Source organism: Poromitra crassiceps, assembly GCF_964638095.1.
Source record: "Poromitra crassiceps genome assembly, chromosome: 2".
In the NCBI taxonomy this organism is placed as follows: Eukaryota; Metazoa; Chordata; class Actinopteri; order Beryciformes; family Melamphaidae; genus Poromitra; species Poromitra crassiceps.
The window spans coordinates 71,074,276-71,096,547 of NC_139624.1; the positions used below are offsets into that span (position 1 = coordinate 71,074,276).

At 46.3% G+C, this 22,272-nt stretch overlaps 1 protein-coding gene across 3 annotated transcripts in view; it reads left to right on the top strand.

Moving 5' to 3' along the window:
* The window catches only part of prex2 (phosphatidylinositol-3,4,5-trisphosphate-dependent Rac exchange factor 2), a gene marked incomplete at its 5' end in the record, with an annotated part of 261,316 nt that overhangs the window by 215,552 nt on the left and 23,492 nt on the right, over window positions 1–22,272 (top strand). For all 3 annotated transcript variants that reach the window (XM_083655690.1, XM_083655691.1, XM_083655692.1), the window contains 2 exons: window positions 10,236–10,302; window positions 14,536–14,726. In XM_083655690.1, the coding sequence (XP_083511816.1) occupies window positions 10,236–10,302; window positions 14,536–14,726 (258 nt within the window). The remainder of the gene's footprint in view (window positions 1–10,235; window positions 10,303–14,535; window positions 14,727–22,272) is intronic.

Below are 22,272 nucleotides of genomic sequence, written 5' to 3' on the forward strand. Positions count from 1 at the left end.
TAGCACCCAGTGAGAGGACTACAGGATGGAACAGCACCTGGCACCTGAGGCGGTCCCAGGGAAAATATGACGTGTGCTCTGCTGCTGATACTCTCACCCACAAGCAGTTTTTGCCCAAAACGCCCAAATCTCATTTTAAATTAGCATTAGGATTAGACTGTTGTGATGTCATTATTCAGTTTTAACCATCAATAATTGTTCCTTTTCTCATTATTTCATTTCTCAGAGTAAATACTGTATATTTATTTCGAGATTTTTGTCAATTATTTGTGCTGTTATGGTTATAATTAGCCTAGTTACTCACTTCTACACTATTTTAGATTGTGTTACTTATGGATGGCATGGAATTATAGTGAAAATAGATTATCCCCCCTTTTTGCTGGGGACCCCACTTTGAAAACCACTGGCTTAGGCTAGAACTGTTGCGAGAAGGTTTCAGGATTTATCTCTATGCATTAGGCTGTGATTACGGTACTATTTATATAAATCTATTTATTCACATAGATTCATGATATATTATGGTATACAGCCTACCTGTGACATCAATGTTTTGATTCATCCTATGATGTCTCACACTCAGGTGTGCTTTCACAAGACAGGTGTTGTCCATTCAATCAGCTAACCTGTCTTTATAATGGCTGTCTTGCACTGTTTGTATGATACTTGACAAAGTCTATGGCCGAAACTGTTGTCAAATAGCGTTAAATTACACTTAATTGCATCTGGAACGAGAGTGTGTCTTCCTGTGAACAGTGCTGCACTACTCATTTAGTTATCAACTTTGGAGCGTTATTTACCCCCCCTTCCCGACATCCTAGGTTGACATGCTTCATCCCAATCGATTCCTTATTTCTTCTACTTTCATATGATATAAAGATCACCACTCAAGCTTTAAAATTGAGCCCGCTGTCAGCTATCGATTTACAGGCCAAATTCAGTTAAAAAATGTGTGAATCTAAAGTTCGCGGGTTTTAGTATAAGAAATTACAGGATGAAACTTCAATACGACAAAAATAGCGCTGCTCGGTGAACCATTTCCACGCCGAATTTAATAGAAGGTTCGGATAACTTGAAATCAATTGACTTACTTGAATATCCGTGCTGTCTGTAGGGAAAACGCTGCAGTCGAGACGTTGCAAATATTCCAGTTTTCTGACATTGCAAAAAGCCCGTATCGCGCAGCTCGTCTCCCCGCAACTCGAAACTCGTTTTGGTGGTAATCCAATATCAACGACTGTCTGGCTTGTGAACACTTACTGATTGATAAAAAAGTAAATAAAAATAAGAGGGAAATATGATATGCTGCTACTGTCTCAGTAAATCCTTCCTGTCAGGTCAAGCAGTGGATTTCACCTCCTTGATTCAGCGTGACCACAGACCAGCCAGTGGAACAACGTTGCCGATTTTCAGACGTATTCAGCATTGGACAATACAGAATGTCAATCAATGTCAAGCAATCTATCAATCAAACAACAACCAATTAGGGTTTCACCTGGTTTCACAGGCTAAGGGAGAGCTCCCCTCCTCCTCAATCTGATTCGTTGGAAAACACATCACTCTCACTGTTTTCTGTGAATTGCAAGTCTTTTTCAACCAATCTTATTTTTTCATTAGATAAATTACCAAATAAATCAAGCCCACAGGGCGGGTGTTTTTTAATCCCCTCCCCCATGCTGGGACCAGGGCCAGAGTGACTCGTCTGCATGGAGCTATATAATGAATGAAAAAATGAGCGTCTGCACATAAGAAAAAACACATTTGATTGATATTTTATTATAAAAAAAATATGAAAAATGAAAAATATAAAAATAAAAATAAAAAATATATTTTTTTAATATTTTTTTTTTATATAAAATCCCCAATCTAATAGAGGAGGACCATCCTCCTATGCCTCACTGGAAAAACCTCCTCTGCATTGGACATTTAAAGCTGATACACAATTGTGTTGAGGTAATTCCGCAAAGCTCAGTTAAAAATATAACGTGTAACACTTGAAACAATCAAATGTAACTTTTTCACAGCAATACATACAGTCCAGCCCACCATGGTATGGGAAAGGAACCATTGTTTGAATTATATTGAAATATATTTGCATGGTGTAGCATGTAATGCAGTCTGTTAAGATACTGTAAACATGCTAGATACTCTGTGACACAGAAAGGCAGATGAGCTAGCAGCAGGGATCTTGTCACCCTGATTTCAGATAAACTTGTCTGTCTAGCTAGACAGCTAGACAATATTACTGTACCATAATACCACAAGCTAAAGGCAGCATATGCCAATGGAAGGATGGGTAGCATTAGCTAACGTCATCCAGGCTATACAGTCACGTTAGGCTATTATAAAGTTATGAAATGCTGATTTAGACGTTACAATAATATGACATAATATGAGCCAGTTAGCCTAGCTAGAGAGAGTAATTTCAGACCACCAGATATCACCATATTTCATTTCAATAAATATAAAGCATTCGTTGATTGAAGCAGACTGCTGGTCGGTTGTTTCTCCGTCGTCATGTCCTCTGGTCCAATCTTCGGTTCGTAGTTTCACTCAACATCAACAATCTTTATATCACATCTGATAATTTTATCCAACCTGCCTCTGACCAGACAACTAATGGATCGTTCTGCGCGATCATATTTGCGACATTCAGATACATGATAATATACAACAAGGCTATCTTTGTTGACAATGTTTATTGACAAAAGCATTAAAACAAGCAAATATAACAATATTCTCCAGTCACTGGCAGATACTAGCTACAACTTGTTCAAAACAAATCTCTCATGTCAGCATTTGGCTTGTGTGTTATTGTAATATCCTATGTTGAAACAACTCATCATCAGTAACATGTAGTTTAGCGTTATAATCTCAGGAGAACCGAATATCATAGCTTTAATCTTCACAAATCATTTGATCCTCTGTTGTGTGTCCCATCACTGGTACTGGACGGCGGCTACCCCTTGAAGAAATGAATGACACTGTTAATCACCGTATAACGTTAACGTTTGCTTACCCAACACTACGTGCGATTGGTAAATACTGTAAATGCAGAGGTGGATAAACTATCCAGAGGAGTTTAACCCCCTTGTTCCCCCTCATTGATTGATACAGTTGATCTAACGTTAGCTAGATAGATATAGATGAGTATATGCTCTGCCTCATCTCAAAGAGGTAGGTATTGGTAAACAGAACTGCGTTTGTTTTCCGTCTACGTCCGAATCTGTGCAGCATGCAATACTGTTTAACGTTTACTGTTTTATAATGTTAACTTCTGCTACTCTAACGTTAGTCCTCCTGTAATGACAAATGGACATGTAGCTAGCGTTAATGTCATGCTATGCAATTAGCGTTACGTTAGAAAATAAGATTACCTCAATTTTGTGGAAGATAGGAAGATAGGTGACGCCGCGCGAGGTCTGGAGGAAATAATACTCTGGTTTTTCTTCGGGCTACTGTATTCACTGTGAGAGCAATGGAGCAAAGGCTAGCAATAGCAACTAACGTTAGCAACATTTGTTAGCCAAGCTAACGACTAGCGGGGAAAACAACTTGAACAAGATGGATGCCGTGGCTAGGAGGAAACCCTCCCCCGAGTCCCGTCCACACTCACGCCCCTTCCTGTTTTCCCGGCTCCAGGCTTGAACAGATTTCCCACAATGCAACAGGAAAATCCATTCATCCAATCAAACGAAATCAAACAATATCGGGAAGTTGTAAGTAAGGTGGTCCATATATTTACTGTCAATGCCTGCAACACACTACACACTGCATCAGCCCAGTGTCAATGCAGAAAGATCACTATATGGCATGTGAGCAAGGCCTCATCAGCCCATGGGCAGTCCAGCCACACACTGCAGGCGCTTGTGGGGGTGGGGTTTAATAACCGTGAGCGTCGTTCATCACAAAAGCGTCAATGATTTACATGGACCAGCATGCAGCTCTGCGGGGTCAAACACACACGTGGAATGGCATAAATCCTGGACGCTTTCATGGTGTCCTCAATGGTTTTTCACGTGTCAAGTCAAATCCACGGAATATCATGCTATAAATGCAGGATCTCATCTGTGTGTGTGTGTGTGTGTGTGTGTGTGTGTGTGTCTGTCTGTGTGTCCGTTGTGTATCTCGAGAACCGTTTGTCCGATCAACTTCATACTTGGCGGGTGTGTTGTTGGGGACGCGAGGACGTGCTGTTTGGTGCATATTTGGTGCTATTTGGACAAGTTCAATATTGGTCAACTTTCAATAACAAGCAAACAATGCTCTGTGCAGCCACAAGGCGGCGAACCGCACTCTGTGCAGCAGCAGATTGAACGGGCACTGCGCTCGTAGCCTGGGTAAACCCATCCCCCACGTGACCTGCTCTCAGACCTGTTCTCACTGGGAACTGAGAGAGCAGGTCACGTGGGGGCTGGGTTTACCTAGGCTACTGCGCTCGTACCAAACAATTACATTTAGAATGTCTTTTAGTCATCATCGCTCAAGATGTTTCATGCATCACTTCACCTTTTCTCTTGTGTCCATGTATTGTTTCAAGCAGAGGATGTCGGGCTGCTGTTCCCACGCTTCTACTTTGAAGACATCTGGGTTGTAGATCCCCCCTTCGTTGACACTGTATAGCCACAGCTAATGCTGCTGTGCTGGGAAAGGGCCTGAAGTGTCTATTGTTCTGAAGAAAGCGGAGAGCAAGATAATTAAGTGTCCTCATAGGCCCATTCAAATAAGCAGAGCGGGGCATCCCTGGCCTGCAGCCAAATCCTCCATTAGAGCCTTGTGTAAAAACCTGTTGGGACGGGGGGGGGGGGGGGGGGGGGGGGGGTAATTGGGGGGTAGCTCCGCGCTAGCTCCTCCCCACTAACTTCACCCGTGGTTCTCCAGAGCGTTATGGCCACGTTAATACAAATAAGGTTCAATGTTCTGCCCCGATCAAATAAAGCCACAGAGCTGATCGCACATGGTTACAGAAAAGCAGTGTGCAGTCAGAGGGGTTAGTGGTGGGTTGGGATTTTGATTGGACCAAATCTCCCACATTGGAACCCATAAAAGTGGAGAAGGCGTTACTGTCTTAGATGTTGTTGGAGGGTGCCTGTGTGGTTCAGAGGGAATGATTACAACAAGCTTGTGACCATGGCTGCTGGTGGGGGCCCCCCTCTGGCCTTGTTCTGCTCCTGATTGCCTTTCAAATGGGGCAGCTGGAGTTCAGGCTCCATGTGAGAGTTGAGCAAAGGGGCACTGGTAAACCTGTGGATGGGGAGGGAAACCCTATAGGCAGCCTGTGGATTTTGGCCTACTCCTAATATGTATGTAATATGTTCTTAGCCACACAGTGATGTTTGCACACTGTGTGTGTGGGCTTCAGATGTCATTTCTCACCCGTAATAAAACGTTGAACGTGAAGTGCCTGGTTTCCAAACCTCTGACAAAACATCACAGGCCCAGAGGATGTAATCCAGGCCTCCTGTAAACCACACATCACTTGTCGTCTGACTCATATTATTTTGTCATTAGAGAGAGACCTCCAGGAGAGCCGGCTCTGTCCCTCAGGCTGTGGTTGGCTGTATTTTTGAACGCCCATCCCTTTGGACCAAGTCTGTGAGATAATCAGTGGGTAAAATGACCTTGTCTGCTACATGTGTGTACAAGGGCAAGGTTACATTTGTTATTTATTTAAGTTAAGTTAAGTTATTAAATTAAGTTAAGTTATACTTTATTTATCCCCATGGGGGAAATTCATCCTCTACATTTGACCCATCCTCTACTAGGAACCTTCCTAGAACTAGGAGCAGTGGGCAGCCGCAGTGCAGCGCCCGGGGACCAACTCCAGTTCTTTTTGCCATTGCCTTGGTCAGGAGCACTGACAGGAGTATTAACCCTAACATACATGTCTTTGATGGTGGGAGGAAACCGGAGCACCCGGAGAAAACCCACACAAACACGGACATGCAAACTCCACACAGAAAGGACCTGGGACGGACCGGGGTTTGAACCCGGGACCTTCTTGCTGTGAGGCAACAGTACTAACCACTGAGCCACCGTGCCGTCCGATTTATTTGCCAAGACAGATGAACGTAGATGTGAGCGATGTTCAGATCGAGTGGAGTTGGCCAGGTATATACAGAAGGTGACTCTTCTCTATTAGACACATTCTAGTATAGACCTTAAAGATAAAGGTCCTGAGCAGCAGACTGATAAGAAGGACACGCAGGTGAGTGAGCTGGCAGCACACAGCCACAGACAGGCCATACCTGCAGTAAGAGCTTCACTTATGGCTCATTTCCACCACATATAACAGCACAGTACAGCTCTACTCGATCTGGTCTTACTCGTCTCTACTTGATATAGTCTCTGTTTCCATAGCAAGTTTACTCGCCTCCGCCCACACCTGGTCATCATAGCGACCGCATATCTGCCCTCCGCCCATAGCCGAAGTAGGCTATAACGTATAACGTTAAAATTAAATCCATACACAGAACTTTTAAACTGTTTATGAAATACTGGTGCCTCTAAATGACCTACACTACAGTGTACATGAGCAAATGTACACTGTTCGGCGAGGAGAATGGATATCACTTTGTTGTTACTCAAACTCGCATGCACTGCGCAGGGGATGGGACTTGCGGAGCCAACGCAGCACACGACTACCGAGGAGCGGACTTTTTCTCTCTCAAAACAATTGAAAACCACCGTCATGTTAAAGCTGAGCAAGGAGATCGATTTTATTTCACCAGAGCCGAAGGCAGCAACACAAAAGACTGATGGAAATAACATTAACAGAAGAGAAGGTAAGCCCCACTAAACTGGTATCCAGCATTGACAGTCAGTAGATACAGTAAACACAATTCTGCCTGACCAATCAGTCGTCTGCAGTGTTTTCACGTCACGGTATGGTACCGGGTTCACAGCGCTGGAACCTCAACAAAGCAGGGACCAAAACTAGCACGACTCAACCCCAACTCAACCCGGGCTGTCCAGGTTTTTGATCGGTGGAATGAGACAAAAAAGCGAGACAAGCTGGGCGGGGCCGCGCTGATACCAGAGGTGGAAATGGGCCATAAGAAGAACCATTTCAGGGCAATAATGTTTTCAGTTTGGATGGAGTCGTTTTCTTTTTTGTTTTCATGGTGTAGACGTTTTATCGCTCGAATGAATCGCAGTCCTCTGGTTTTGTCCTGTAAAGAGTGATGTTTTCTTTGGAAGGAGTTAGAAGCCACTTTCATGGACTGCAGTATTTGTTTTTTTTCCACCTTACCTAGGCCACACACACACACACACACACACAGGCAATATTAATGACAGGCGCTGCCTAACGGCGCAAATCTTATTAATGAGGAAATCAAATATTTAGTGCTTTAAACACGGTGTAGACCTCACATACCTTTCATCCATCCACCCTTATGTATTATTTAGCAAATTAAAGTATGGCCCTCATTCCACATTATCAGTGTTTGGGGTAACTCTTTACAAAAGTAACATATTAAATGTAATATACTTTTAGCAGTAACTCAGTAATATAACTTATTACAAATCGGATTTCAGTAATATTATACCAGTTACTTTGTCAAGAAACACAAGTCACAAATTGAGTTACTTTTTTCCATCAAAGCACATAATAAAGATACAATCATTTCCTAATCAAATTGTGTGTTCTTATGCAAATAACCACTCTAGATGACAATAACAAAGGAAAAGGATAACATTTAGAATTTTGGGTTGTTTACACTGACTTCAAGATGGTTGAAATTATTTTTCGGGATGCTTCGATGGGGCGGCGATGTCATTCTGCTACTGCTGTTATTTTGGTGAAAGTAATGCAAAAGTAGTGTAATAAGTAATGAGTTACTCTACACCAGGGGTGGGCAATTATTTTTCATGGGGGGCCACATGAGAAACCCAGATTGTTGCCAGGGGCCGAACAATATTGTCATGCCGTAACCCATGGATGGGCAACTTTGATGATAGAGAGGGCCACAAAAAATGTCCTCGCTACCAGGTTTTGCTGAGGGCCGAACGGCGGCAGCGCGAAAAATTTGGTGCATTTGAAGCCAGGTTTAGAGGAATAATTCATTTTAAATTAACAGTTGTGATGTCATTATTCAGTCTTACTCTTAACCACCAATATTTGATCCTTTTCTCACTCACTCCTATGTCACCACCTGCTCTCAGGGATTTAAATTAACTTTTTTGACCACCTGCCAATATGGCTGCTAGATTTTAAAGTTACCAGCCAATTAGAATTTCCACTAGCTGAAATGTTTTTCTTGAAATAAATCAGAATATGAGTGGGTTAATTTAAGCATAAGTATCAGTAAGTGTCCCGGGATGATCAAAGCCTGTGTTGAGGGTCACACGAACAAAAATGCAGTCTTGAAGCTAAATAAATCCAAAACCAATGAGTTATTTGAGTTATTTAAATTTCTACTTCAATGTAGCCTTTTATTCATAAAGATTATTGAAAGATATTCCATATTCCAGACTGAAATGCTATAACAGAAGTGGAGTATTGGTCAGAATATGACATGAACATTTGGACACTTATTCAGCGGGTATCTTGCATGTTGCGTTCAGGTGCACTGTGTGTGTAAAAAAAAAAAAAAAATTTTTTTTTTTTTTTTTTTGCAATTCCATCGTGGGCCACACAGGTGGGCCGTATTTTGCCCATGTGTGCTCTACACAGACAGTAATATTGTAAAGTAACTTATTACATTAAAATGAAAGTAACTAGTAATACTGTATGTTATATTACATTTTGAAAGTAACTTGCCCAACACTGCTCATTATACGTTGGCCAGCTGTTTCTAAGAGGAAATTGAAGCGGTTGTAGCGTTTCTGAAGCGCTGAGTGTGTGTAACTCCCAGACTATCTTGAGGAGCATCTTGTGAATGATAAAGCTGTCTTGAACCAATTACATGGACCGTTAGCTGCGTCTGAACCCATCGTCAACTCTGCTCATAGTCGTTTAGTGTAGTGCACGCCACAAGGTGAAAGGATAATTCGCCGCAGAGGGATGAAATAATTGGAAAACAGCGAAACTGTCAACAACAAGGGAAGGTATCAAATGGCTGCGCTACTAATCCGTGTCTTAGAATAGATTGTGTAGGCAGCAATGCTGTGTTGCCTATGTGAAAGCTCTGCCCACATATTAGCCCCCGTAGCCCAGCAGGCTAAATGCATTGAGTGCATTAAAGAGGCACCATGAGGGCCTTGTATGTATGTGAATGCGTGTTTATTTCCTGCTTCCTGTTTGTACTGTGGCTTGTTTTCTGTATGTTCTTGATCACCGCCCCCTACTTCATTTCAATTCCATATAGAGTCCTGATTTATATCACTATAAAATCTTGAATCACGGATGTTTTTAATGCTGCACTGATTAATTCATTCCATTAATATGATGTCAGGCAGAAATACCACGCTCATAATGAATGCCTCCCTGACCTGCTTTTAATCACTTGCTGGCAGACTGAATGCAGATGACTGAACTCTGCTTCACAGATTCTTGTAAACAATTTTCCCCTCCAGGGCAAAGTATATTGTTTCCGCATCTCTCATGGCTGAATTTTGCCATAAACATTTATGATTTCAAAAACATATACTATAGGATGGCTGTGTCATATTATTATATTATGGCCTCTGGCATGACATAATGGAGGGTGTGATTTTATTACCAGGGGTTTAATGTAGCATGGGATACTATTTATAGCACAGTGCTGGATTACAGTGCTTTGATAGAGTCACACAGACTGCTGAGCTTGCACAAACTGCACTCAACCTCCATCGAGCTCATTGCAGCATGCAGCAGCTCCTCGATCTCCTCCAAGATACCGGTCCAGTGCTGCCGCCGATGGACGAAATGAGACATTACACCAAATATCATCTGTAACTCGCTCCCATGAATGAATGAGCAATGGCATTTGGAGTGAAGCCCAGCACAAGAGATGCTTAGTTTGTGCTGAGCTGTGCCCATGTGTGATTGATGCTCAGATGGTGCAGCAGTGCCATAATGAACGACTGGCCTACATTTCCCAGAAAGCCAGGCTGGTGCGCTCCTGATGACCTCATGGTACAGAGGGAGGAGAGTGCCACTATTTGTAGTATGTGTGTCACGAGTATCCACTCCGGTATATTAATGCTTTCATCTGGACAGTAATAAGAGTCTTGCCCTCTGATTACATTGCAAATATATCCGGTTATTATAGTTGCTCTATATCTGAATGTTTTTTGTTTTTGTTTCCCCCCAGGGGGTTCTACATGGACCAGTCCAACATGCCACCCAGCTCTGCACCCAAAGCTGCCCTCATAGACAAGGTAAGAACACGCTCACTCAACCTTGTCATTTCTGGAAGGTTATTATTATTATCATTATCATTATCAACCTTTATTTAATCAGGCAAGTTCATTAAGAACAAATTCTCATTTTCAATAACGGCCTGGTAATTCATTACGTCTGGTTGCTACAACTTTGTTAGTATGCGCGTGTCTAACTCACTGGAACACTGGAAGATGGCATAGATGAAGCACGCTAGATACTGCTCGCGAATATAATATAATATAATGTGAATATAACTGATCGGGGGGCTCAGTGGTTAGCACTCTGGTTAGCACTGTCGCCTCAGAGCAAGAGGGTCATGGGTTTGAATCTCCACCCCGGGCCTTTCTGTTCTCCTCTCTGGTTTCCTCCCACAGTCTAAACACATGCTGTGTTTGTGTAGTATCGCATTGTATATAACCTAGTAAAATACAGTATGTTTAATGTATATCAAGTATGTAACCTACTGTATGTTCTATCTCAAACATGCATGCTCTATCTCAAACCCTCCACTTCCTAGCTCTCACAGAGACCTGGATCATTCCTGAAAACACTGCTACTCCTGCAGCTCTCTCTGCTGCTTATTCCTTCTCGCACACCCCCAGAGCCTCTGGCCGTGGCGGAGGCACTGGTCTCCTCATCTCTCCCAAATGGACCTACACTGTCACCTCTCTCTCTCATCTGTCTATCTCATCTTTTGAGTCCCATGCAGTTGCCGTATCCCTACCGATCAAGCTCAACATTGTGGTAATCTACCGCCCACCTGGTCTGCTTGGTGACTTTCTGGACGAGCTGGACACCCTTCTCTCCGTCTTTCCTGAGGATGGTACTCCACTCATCCTTCTGGGAGACTTCAACATCCAGCCAGTAACCTTACAATCTCTGCCTTTCCTTAACCTCTTCTCATCCTTTGACCTTTACCTCTCTCAATCTCCTCCCACTCACAAAGCAGGGAATGTGCTTGACCTGGTCTTCACCAGATCCTGCTCCACCTCTAACCTCACTGTGACTCTTCTTCCTGTATCCGACCACCACTTTATCACCTTCTCTCTTCCCATCCCCCTCCCCTCCTCCCACCCATCTCCCCCTCACTCTACCACCACCCGACGCAACCTTAAAACTCTCTCACCCAACTCCCTCTCTTCTACCGTCCTCTCCTTGCTTCCCCCAGCCGAGCAATTTGCTCTCCTGTCCACTGACGAGGCTTCCACCGCTCTTCTATCCTCTCTCTCTCCGCTGCTCTTGACTCTCTTTGCCCACTCACCACTAAGCCTGCCCGATCTTCTCCCCCTTCTCCTTGGCTGACTGAATCTCTGCGAACTTATCGAACTGAGCTTCGGGCAGCTGAGAGAAAATGGAGAAAATCACATCACCCTGAAGATCTCTCTTCATACCACCTTATCCACTCCAACTTCACCTCTGTTTGTCTCCAAAGCAAAAACCTCCTTCTTCATCTCTGAAATCCAGTCCTCTGCCTCCAACCCCAGTAAACTGTTCTCCACCTTCTCCATGCTCCTCAACCCTCCCTCCCCTCCCCCTCCCTCCTCCCTCTCTGCTGATGATTTTGTAACCTTCTTTACTAAAAAGGTGGATGACATCAGCTCCTCCTTCCATCCTCCAGGCACCCTCACTAACACTCCCGACTCCAATCCTGCTTCCCGGCCCCCTGTCCCTGGATTTCCTTCCTTCTCTCCCCTCTCTCCCGATGAAGTGCTTAAACTCATCAGCTCGAACCGAGCCACTTACTGCCCCCTCGATCCTATCCCTTCCTCTCTCCTCCAAACCATCTCACCTAACATATCTCCCTTCCTCGCTACCTTCATTAACTCCTCTCTGTCCTCTGGTCTTGTTCCGCCTGCTCTAAAGACTGCAAGAGTCAAGCCTCTGCTTAAGAAACCCTCCCTTGACCCTACTGCTATTCACAACTACAGACCTGTCTCTCTTCTCTCATTCCTTTCCAAAACCCTCGAACGAGCAGCGTCCGAACAACTTTCTCTCTATCTCTCCCAAAATTACCTCCTGGACCCTCTGCAGTCCGGTTTCAAGGCTTCTCACTCCACTGAGACAGCTCTTCTTGCTGTCACAGAGGCCCTTCACACTGCTAAGGCCTCATCCCTCTCCTCTGTTCTTGTCCTCCTTGGCCTGTCTGCTGCCTTCGATACAGTCAACCACCAAATCCTTCTTTCCACTCTGTCTGACCTCGGCATTTCAGGTTCTGCACTCTCCTGGTTTGCTTCCTACCTCTCGAACCGCTCATACCAGGTCTCATGGAGAGGGTCCCTCTCCAGATCCTGTCCTCTTACCACTGGTGTCCCCCAGGGCTCAGTCCTGGGCCCCTTACTTTTCCTTCTCTATATCAGATCTCTTGCCTATGTGATCTCTTCTCATGGCTTTTCTTATCACTGCTATGCTGATGACACCCAGCTTTTCCTTTCCTTCCCCCCCTCCGACACTCAAATCGAGGCTCGCATCTCTGCATGCCTCAAAGACATTGGCGACTGGATGTCTGCCCACCACCTCAAGCTCAACCTTGGTAAGACAGAGCTACTCTTCCTCCCAGGGAAAGACTGCCCTCTCGAAGATCTCTCCATCTCCATTGACAACACCACTGTACTTCCCTCCCAAACAGCTAAGAACCTTGGGGTGATCCTTGACAACCAGCTGTCTTGCTCAGCCAACATAGCTGCGACAGCACGCTCCTGTAGGTTCTCTCTCTACAACATCCGCAAAATCCGTCCCTTTCTCACAAGAGAAGCCACTCAACTCCTGGTACAGTCTCTTGTCATCTCCCGCCTGGACTACTGCAACGTGCTCCTGGCCGGCCTACCTGCCACCGACATCCGACCGCTTCAGCTCATTCAGAACGCTGCAGCCCGTCTGGTATTCAACCAACCCAAATTCTCTCACGTCACTCCCCTCTTCCAGGACCTCCACTGGCTTCCCATCTCGGCCCGCATCAAATTCAAGACACTGGTACTGGCCTACAGGGCTGTACACCAGTCAGCTCCCCTGTACCTGCAATCTATGGTCAGGTTCCAAAGCTCTCAGCGCTCCCTTCGCTCCTCCACCAGTGCAGGTCGCCTCGCCCCTCCTTCGCTACGGGGGCTCAAAAGTCGCTCATCCCGATCTCGACTCTTCTCGTCCCTGGCACCTCAATGGTGGAACGAGCTTCCACCTTCGGTCAGGACAGCTGAATCACTGCCGATCTTTCGGAAAAGACTAAAGACACACCTTTTCAGGCTCCATCTGGGCCCTTCTTGATCTAACTTTGTTCTCTCTCTTTCTAAAAAAAAAAAAAAAAAAAACTAACCTAAACTTGTACCACTAACCTAAACTTGTACCACTGTTCCTTCAGAAGTTGTAGTTATCATAGACTGTGCTCCATAGTTGATTGCTCTATTGCTGACAAAAATGTGTTATTGTAAGTCGCTTTGGATAAAAGCGTCTGCCAAGTGACGTAATGTAATGTAATGTATGTAATGTATGTTGTTGTGTAGATATGATGTGATATACTGTGATGCTATAAAGCCCTTTAAGACATGCTTGTGTTGTGAGATAAGGGGCTATAAACATAACTGAACTGAACTGATTATTTTAATTTCTATCATCTTTGTCTGGTGGATTTTGTTGTGTTGACACACTTCTGTAATTTATGATGCAAAGTGGGAAGCGCTGTAAATCCGTGAACACAGCGTTACTCCCACATCCTGGGTCTCCCTGATCCAGGACCGCAAGCACGGTGGCTCAGTGGTTAGCGCTGTTGCCTCACAGCAAGAAGGTCCCGGGTTCGAACCCCGGTCCGTCCCAGCAGGTCCTTTCTGTGTGGTTTGCATGTTCTCCACGTGTTTGCGTTGGTTTTCTCCGGGTGCTCCGGTTTCCTCCCACCATCAAAGACATGTATGTTAGGGTTAATACTCCTGTCCTTCCTGAACTCCTGCCCCTGACCAAGGCAATGGCAAAATAACTGGAGTTGGTCCCCGGGCGCTGCACTGCGGCTGCCCACTGCTCCTAGTTCTACGAAGGTTCCTAGTAGAGGATGGGTCAAATGCAGAGGATGAATTTCCCCCATGGGGATAAATAAAGGATAACTTAACACATCCTCGTCTGCACGAGACACGTTCTTCCTCCCCACCTTGCCCTTCTCTCTTTGTACTCTTTTTTTACGTGAACACTTCATACAGTATCATTCTGTTTGATCCTGACCCAGCTCCTCTCCCTCTGTGTCTGTCCAGTTGATGCGTCCGCTCAATGCTCTGGAGGAGCTCTACCGTCTCCTGGAGAGCTTTATCAGCTGTCGGCGTACGGCGGCCTGCCAGTACACGGCGTGCGGCGCGTCTGGAGTGGGGCTGCTCACGGTGGCCTCTGAGCTCTGCTCACGCCTCGGAGCCACACACATCGTCATGTGCAACAGCGGTGTTCATCGGTGAGTCACTCAGTCAGTGTGTGTGTGTGTGTGTGTGTGTCTGTAATGGTAACCTCACTCCCCCATGTTAAGAGATACTCTAGCAACAGATACTAGAGCCCATTTGGGTTTTAGCCTCCTTGTTAGAGTGTCTCGCCTCCTATTCCGTAGGTTCCCGGTTCGATCCCCAACTGCGGCGGTACTACACAACGCAGGTTACACGTATACGTCTTGTATACGTCCTGTGTGCACCACCATCTCCAGTTAATTCATACCTTTGTGCTGTCCCCACTCCTGGTTTTGGTCCTGGATCCTCGTCTGTGACGTCTTCTCTGTTGCAGTCTCTCCCGCTCTCTTTCATCTCGCTCCTTGACATCCTCCTCCTCACCTTTACCGTCATTACCGCCATTTCTCTCCCTCATTCTGTGCTCCGTCTTTCATCCTCTCTCTACCTCTCCTCCATTCCATGACATCTGCATAACCCCGCACTGCTCACTGTGGGGACTTTCTATTAATACACCCTTCTGTGCATTAATGATCATTAGGACGTTCTCGTTAATGGGGCCCATTGTTTCTCAGAGCAGATTAGGCATATCACTTTACGCAGCAGGAAGGAGATGGATCATTGGATTCTATATACGGCAGCATCATTCACCTGCTGCTGATGGCAGCCATTCATCAATGCGTGAGGACAGAAATATCCTGATCGTTTGTCATCCCTGATCCGCGGTCCCAGCTTTCATCTTTCAACTCTTACTTTGTTCTCTCTCTCCACCCACCCAGCCCTCTCTGTGATACCCTCTTTCTTTAGCCTAGGACTGTTTCCATATCTTTTTGTCACAGTCGCAGTCATGCGCATACACACCCTCGTGTGTATGCTGGACATGACTGATGGTTTGATAAAGCGCTGTGGACGGAGCCACCTGGGTGGAGCTCTGATAGGAAGTTATATTCCTTAACTCATTGAGTGCCAATGACGATAATCGTCATCAATTCGATTAGTAACGTAGAGTGCCAAAGACGACGATTGTCGTCAATTGCGTTTTTTGACGGTGGGACGTGGATCAATGCCCGATACATCTCCTGTACAAATATTGTAGCTATTGGAGGTCTATAACCTATTTTACAGAACCCTTAGGTGGCGACAGTGCTCTCCAGATTACAGAAAGGCAGAGAAAAACAGAGAAGAAGTCGTTGGGGAAACGGAAATCGCATCGCATCCGTATGCATCGATATGCATGAAGCATAACGTTAGCTGTGCCTGCAGCAGCCAATCTGCTCCCACAATTGAGCACCTCCGTGTCCGCTGCGACAGCCCATCCGCATGATCAGCCGTGGAGTTGTTATTATTCTCAACTGGAAGCATGGGAGCCGGTGACAAACACACGCGGAACGCTGTAAAAAAGCTGGATGTAGCGCACCCTTCACTGTGCACAGCAAACGCAGTAGAAAGCCACCAGAGACACTCCCACGGACTGGAGGAGGGGTTTGCAGTTGAGGGGGGGGGGGGGGGGGGGCACGCAGAGCAGCACACAACACTGACCCAGACAGACCCAGACAGCAGGAGAGGATTGGCGAACGCAAGCCAGAATATCCGATGCCCACCAGCAGCAAATCAAGACCAGCAAGAAGCTGCAACCAGCAGCGCACGCAGGGGCCAGCGCTGCTGGTTGCAGCTAAAAAATATTATTCTGCCAAACAAAATTCCCTGGCCTTCACTGTTTTATTGAAGGAAATTATTTTTGAGGTGTGACTACATCAGAAGATTAGCTTCAGAGTCAGTGATGTGCTTGAAATGTTTAATTTCACAAAAGGCTCATTATCTCAGCTTCTAGAAAAAAACGGCTGTTTTTGGTTAAATCAAGCTATCTTCTCCGGCTGATAACTAAAGAACGGAAAATGATATCAATAAACCTGTTCTTGCTGATGATAGAAGAGAGTCTCATCGTTCTTTTTGCGTGTTCGGTGTTTACATAGTAATATCACACAATATTCTGTGGGCCTCGAGAAATCACTGAAAAAAGCTCTGAAACTCTGGCACTGGGAGCATCCGTTCTCCAAAAGTGGCTGGCACTCAATGAGTTAATAAAGCCACCTATTTCTGAAGAAAATGGTGAAAACGACATACCCAAACTAAAATGCTTACTGTGGCTGAACCGCTAGGGTTACAGACAACTGCCTGACCTTTTCTGAAAGGTAAGACTTTGAAGTTTCTGTTCGAAGTGTCAGAATGACTCTACTGTATGTGTTACTGACCCTGAGTAACACCAGCTCAAACACAGTGGTTGATTCTCGCCTAGAATAAAAAACACTTTTAGAGTGTAAACAGTTACCTGTGGTTGTTGTATTTATGGCTAGAAACCCAATGGAGACATAGCCACAGGCCTTACCACATCCCAACTCAAAGAAGATGAAAAAATACCAAAACATGAGTATTTGGCAGTGGTTTTTGTAGGGAGATACCTAGGCGGATTTCCAAAAAGCCATTATAAAAAGCCATTTAAAAAAGCCAAATAATCTGAAATGTTGTCTTTGTCTTTGTACAAAGACAGCTATAACTTCTGCTGTGTTGATCTGATCTGAAAAAGGAAGACATGGTTCGATGCGCAAGATTCAGCCGGGTAATTTGGTATGTAGCATGAACAGTATTGTTCAGAATTAACTACCTAATTAATCACATAAATGACAGATGAACAGCAAAAAATCAGAAACGTAACGCCGGGGTTACGGTGCCATGCAAGAGGTTGAGTTGGACCCCCACCCCCCCCCCCCCCCCATGTCATCACTGATGACATCATTGCTCGAGCGACATCGCATTGTTAGGTAATTAGGGCAATCACCTAATTAAAAAATCTGGCTCCGTCAAGTCACCCGCACGGGTGCTCTTTACACTTTCTGAAAGTTTCAGCCCGACCGCCGGATAAAATTCTGCTCACTCACACACGCGGACACTTCTCACTGATGACATCATCCCTGATGACATCACTGATGACATCATTGCTTGAGTGACATCACATCATTAGGTAATTAGGGCAATTACCTAAAAAAACGGCTCTGTCACGTCACCCACTCTTTACACTTCCTAAAACGGCATAGCTGTGGCCAGATAAGATTCTGCTCACACACACACACAAGTATATTCATACTGGATTAAATAAAGTTTCATAGTATTTCCCATCTTTGCTGAGACAGAGTTTTGTGCGAAAGGTATTAAAGGCCTGTCCCATTAGATGCCTGTCCCAAATATAGGCCAGTTGAGTTTAGTAATTGAAGCAAATAAAAGCCCAGGCTATTAATTAAGTTTTACGGTAATCTTTATAACAGTCAAGGTGTTGTGTATAATGAATGGCCTTGCTATTGATAGAACAGATTATGCATGAGTAAGCCTATTTCAGTGCTTTCAAACATTACACACACACACACACACACACACACACACACACACACACACACACACACACACACACACACACACACACACACAAATTGTGAGAACAGCAAGTAAAACTCTGTAAGAAGAAGAAAAGAAAGGAAGCCTGTAGTTGAGTAATATGGAAAGTGCATTATCAATGTGGCAGCATTCTCATGCACTATTATTGGAGGGGTCGGCTTGATGGATGAGTTTTAATAACAATGAAAGCCTGATATTTGGGGGCATCAGCAGTTTGCAATATGCTGTGCTCCTCTCTTCTCTAAATACATTCTATTAGAGAGAGCTCACTTTGCCAGCAAGACAAAAAGATAGTAGGAACACAAGCTCCACCAAGCCTGGTGCACGTTCACTAGCTTTCACACAGAGTAAAAAAGATAGTAGGAACACAAGCTCCACCGAGCCTGGTGCACGTTCACTAGCTTTCACACAGAGTCTGAGACCCTTTGCTTTTCATCATTCATGGACGTATCAGACAGCGGTCATACATCTCACACAGACACCTGTCTCTGCCTCACTGTTCTGCTGCCTTTTTATTCTGTGATATGACCTCTACGGAGAGTCAAGCACGGAGTTTATGGAAATGTAACCCGGGTCTTATAATGAAGCTCCTAAAAGAGCGATGTACTTTGCATGCAGTCCTTTATCATATCCATTTGAAATGTTTAGTTGTTTACTTTCCTTCTATGTCCTCTCTGCCCTCTACTTTTTTACTCATTTTCTGCTGCTTCCTCCCTCCCTCTTGTTTATCCCCTCGCGGCATCCTGTATCACCTCAACCTCTCTCTCTCTCTCTCTCTCTCTCCCCCTGTCTCTCCCCCTGTCTCTCCCTCTCATTTATCAGTATGGACTCAGCTCTGGGGGAACGGCGGCTGTAAATGGGATGTGGGCTGGAGCCCCATAAAACCTATGGGTATAAATCACCTCATCCTATCACAGCAGCCCTAATGAACAGGGAGAGCAAGGGGCCTCATACAGTGCACATGCATTCAGAGTAGCTCCATCATCTCACTCCAGCTGTGGAGATATTTAAGGATCCTCCATGCCCCCCTCCCCCCTTCCTTCATTGGTGTGAGAAGCCCAACTGGGGGGTTAAGGATTCTGCCAATCGTTGCTGGGATGTCTCATACTGCATCTGATCTTCAGGTTCATTACTTTTATCACACAATGTGATGCGGTCATTAAGTTGTGCAACTGGAACCCAGGGGGACGTTTAAATCCTGATCTAATTGATCCTCAGTGACGGTTTATGGCAGCAACAATATGTCCCTTAACGCACATCTGTTCAGGTTTTTAGTTTAGTTTAGTTTTGTTTGAGTGAAGAGTAAAACACCACCATGCCAGAGATATTAATCAAACAGCTCAGCTTTCTTACCAGCCCCATGGCAATGTCACTCCATGAAACTCAATCTGGCAGTGTTGGAACTTTGGAGAGTTCAATTTGCAGTGAGCGGCCCCTCGATCAATACGCTTGTGCAACTTTGTTATCATAGAAAGGTCACCCAGCACCCCTTGGCACCTGGAAGTATTGATCCACACGCTGTGCGTGAGAGAACTTTATCAACACGCTGCCGCCCGTGCGTGAGAGAACTTTATCCACACGCTGCTGCCCGTGCGTGAGAGAACTTTATCCACACGCTGCTGCCCGTGCGTGAGAGACACACGCTGCTGCCCGTGCGTGAGAGAACGTTTATCCACACGCTGCTGCCCGTCCGTGAGATAACTTTATCCACACGCTGCTGCCCGTGCGTGAGAGACACACGCTGCTGCCCGTGCGTGAGAGAACGTTTATCCACACGCTGCTGCTCGTGCGTGAGAGAACTTTATCCACACGCTGCTGCCCGTGCGTGAGAGAACTTTATCCACACGCTGCTGCCCGTGCGTGAGAGAACGTTTATCCACACGCTGCTGCCCGTGCGTGAGAGAACTTTATCCACGCGCTGCTGCTCGTGCGTGAGAGAACTTTATCCACACGCTGCTGCCCGTGCGTGAGAGAACTTTATCCACACGCTGCTGCCCGTGCGTGAGAGAACGTTTATCCACACGCTGCTGCCCGTGCGTGAGAGAACTTTTATCCACACGCTGCTGCCCGTGCGTGAGAGAACTTTATCCACACGCTGCTGCCCGTGCGTGAGAGAACTTTATCCACACGCTGCTGCCCGTGCGTGAGAGAACTTTATCCACACGCTGCCGCCCGTGCGTGAGAGAACTTTATCCACACGCTGCTGCCCGTGCGTGAGAGAACGTTTATCCACACGCTGCTGCTCGTGCCTGAGAGAACTTTATCCACACGCTGCTGCCCGTGCGTGAGAGAACTTTATCCACACGCTGCTGCCCGTGCGTGAGAGAACGTTTATCCACACGCTGCTGCCCGTGCGTGAGAGAACTTTTATCCACACGCTGCTGCCCGTGCGTGAGAGAACTTTATCCACACGCTGCTGCCCGTGCGTGAGAGAACTTTATCCACACGCTGCTGCCCGTGCGTGAGAGAACTTTATCCACACGCTGCCGCCCGTGCGTGAGAGAACTTTATCCACACGCTGCTGCCCGTGCGTGAGAGAACGTTTATCCACACGCTGCTGCCCGTGCGTGAGAGAACTTTATCCACACGCTGCTGCCCGTGCGTGAGAGAACTTTTATCCACACGCTGCTGCCCGTGCGTGAGAGAACTTTATCCACACGCTGCTGCCCGTGCGTGAGAGAACTTTATCCACACGCTGCTGCCCGTGCGTGAGAACTTTATCCACACGCTGCTGCCCGTGCGTGAGATAACTTTATCCACACGCTGCTGCCCGTGCGTGAGATAACGTTTATCCACACGCTGCTGCCCGTGCGTGAGAACTTTATCCACACGCTGCTGCCCGTGCGTGAGAGAACTTTTATCCACACGCTGCTGCCCGTCCGTGAGAGAACTTTATCCACACGCTGCTGCCCGTGCGTGAGATAACTTTTATCCACACGCTGCTGCCCGTGCGTGAGAGAACTTTATCTACACGCTGCTGCCCGTGCGTGAGAACTTTATCCACACGCTTCCGCCCGTGCGTGAGAACTTTATCCACACGCTGCTGCCCGTGCGTGAGAGAACTTTATCCACACGCTGCTGCCCGTGCGTGAGAGAACTTTATCCACACGCTGCTGCCCGTGCGTGAGAGAACTTTTATCCACACGCTGCTGCCCGTGCGTGAGAGAACTTTATCCACACGCTGCTGCCCGTGCGTGAGAGAACGTTTATCCACACGCTGCTGCTCGTGCGTGAGAGAACTTTATCCACACGCTGCTGCCCGTGCGTCAGAGAACTTTATCCACACGCTGCTGCCCGTGCGTGAGAGAACTTTATCCACACGCTGCTGCCCGTGCGTGAGAGAACTTTATCCACACGCTGCTGCCCGTGCGTGAGAGAACTTTATCCACACGCTGCTGCCCGTGCGTGAGAGAACGTTTATCCACACGCTGCTGCCCGTGCGTGAGAGAACTTTATCCACACGCTGCTGCCCGTGCGTGAGAGAACTTTTATCCACACGCTGCTGCCCGTGCGTGAGAGAACTTTATCCACACGCTGCTGCCCGTGCGTGAGAGAACTTTATCCACACGCTGCTGCCCGTGCGTGAGAACTTTATCCACACGCTGCTGCCCGTGCGTGAGATAACTTTATCCACACGCTGCTGCCCGTGCGTGAGATAACGTTTATCCACACGCTGCTGCCCGTGCGTGAGAACTTTATCCACACGCTGCTGCTCGTGCGTGAGAGAACTTTTATCCACACGCTGCTGCCTGTCCGTGAGAGAACTTTATCCACACGCTGCTGCCCGTGCGTGAGAGAACTTTATCTACACGCTGCTGCCCGTGCGTGAGAACTTTATCCACACGCTGCTGCCCGTGCGTGAGAGAACTTTATCCACACGCTGCTGCCCGTGCGTGAGAGAACTTTATCTACACGCTGCTGCCCGTGCGTGAGAACTTTATCCACACGCTGCTGCCCGTGCGTGAGAGAACTTTATCCACACGCTGCTGCCCGTGCGTGAGAGAACTTTATCCACACGCTGCTGCCCGTGCGTGAGAGAACTTTTATCCACACGCTGCTGCCCGTGCGTGAGAGAACTTTATCCACACGCTGCTGCCCGTGCGTGAGAGAACGTTT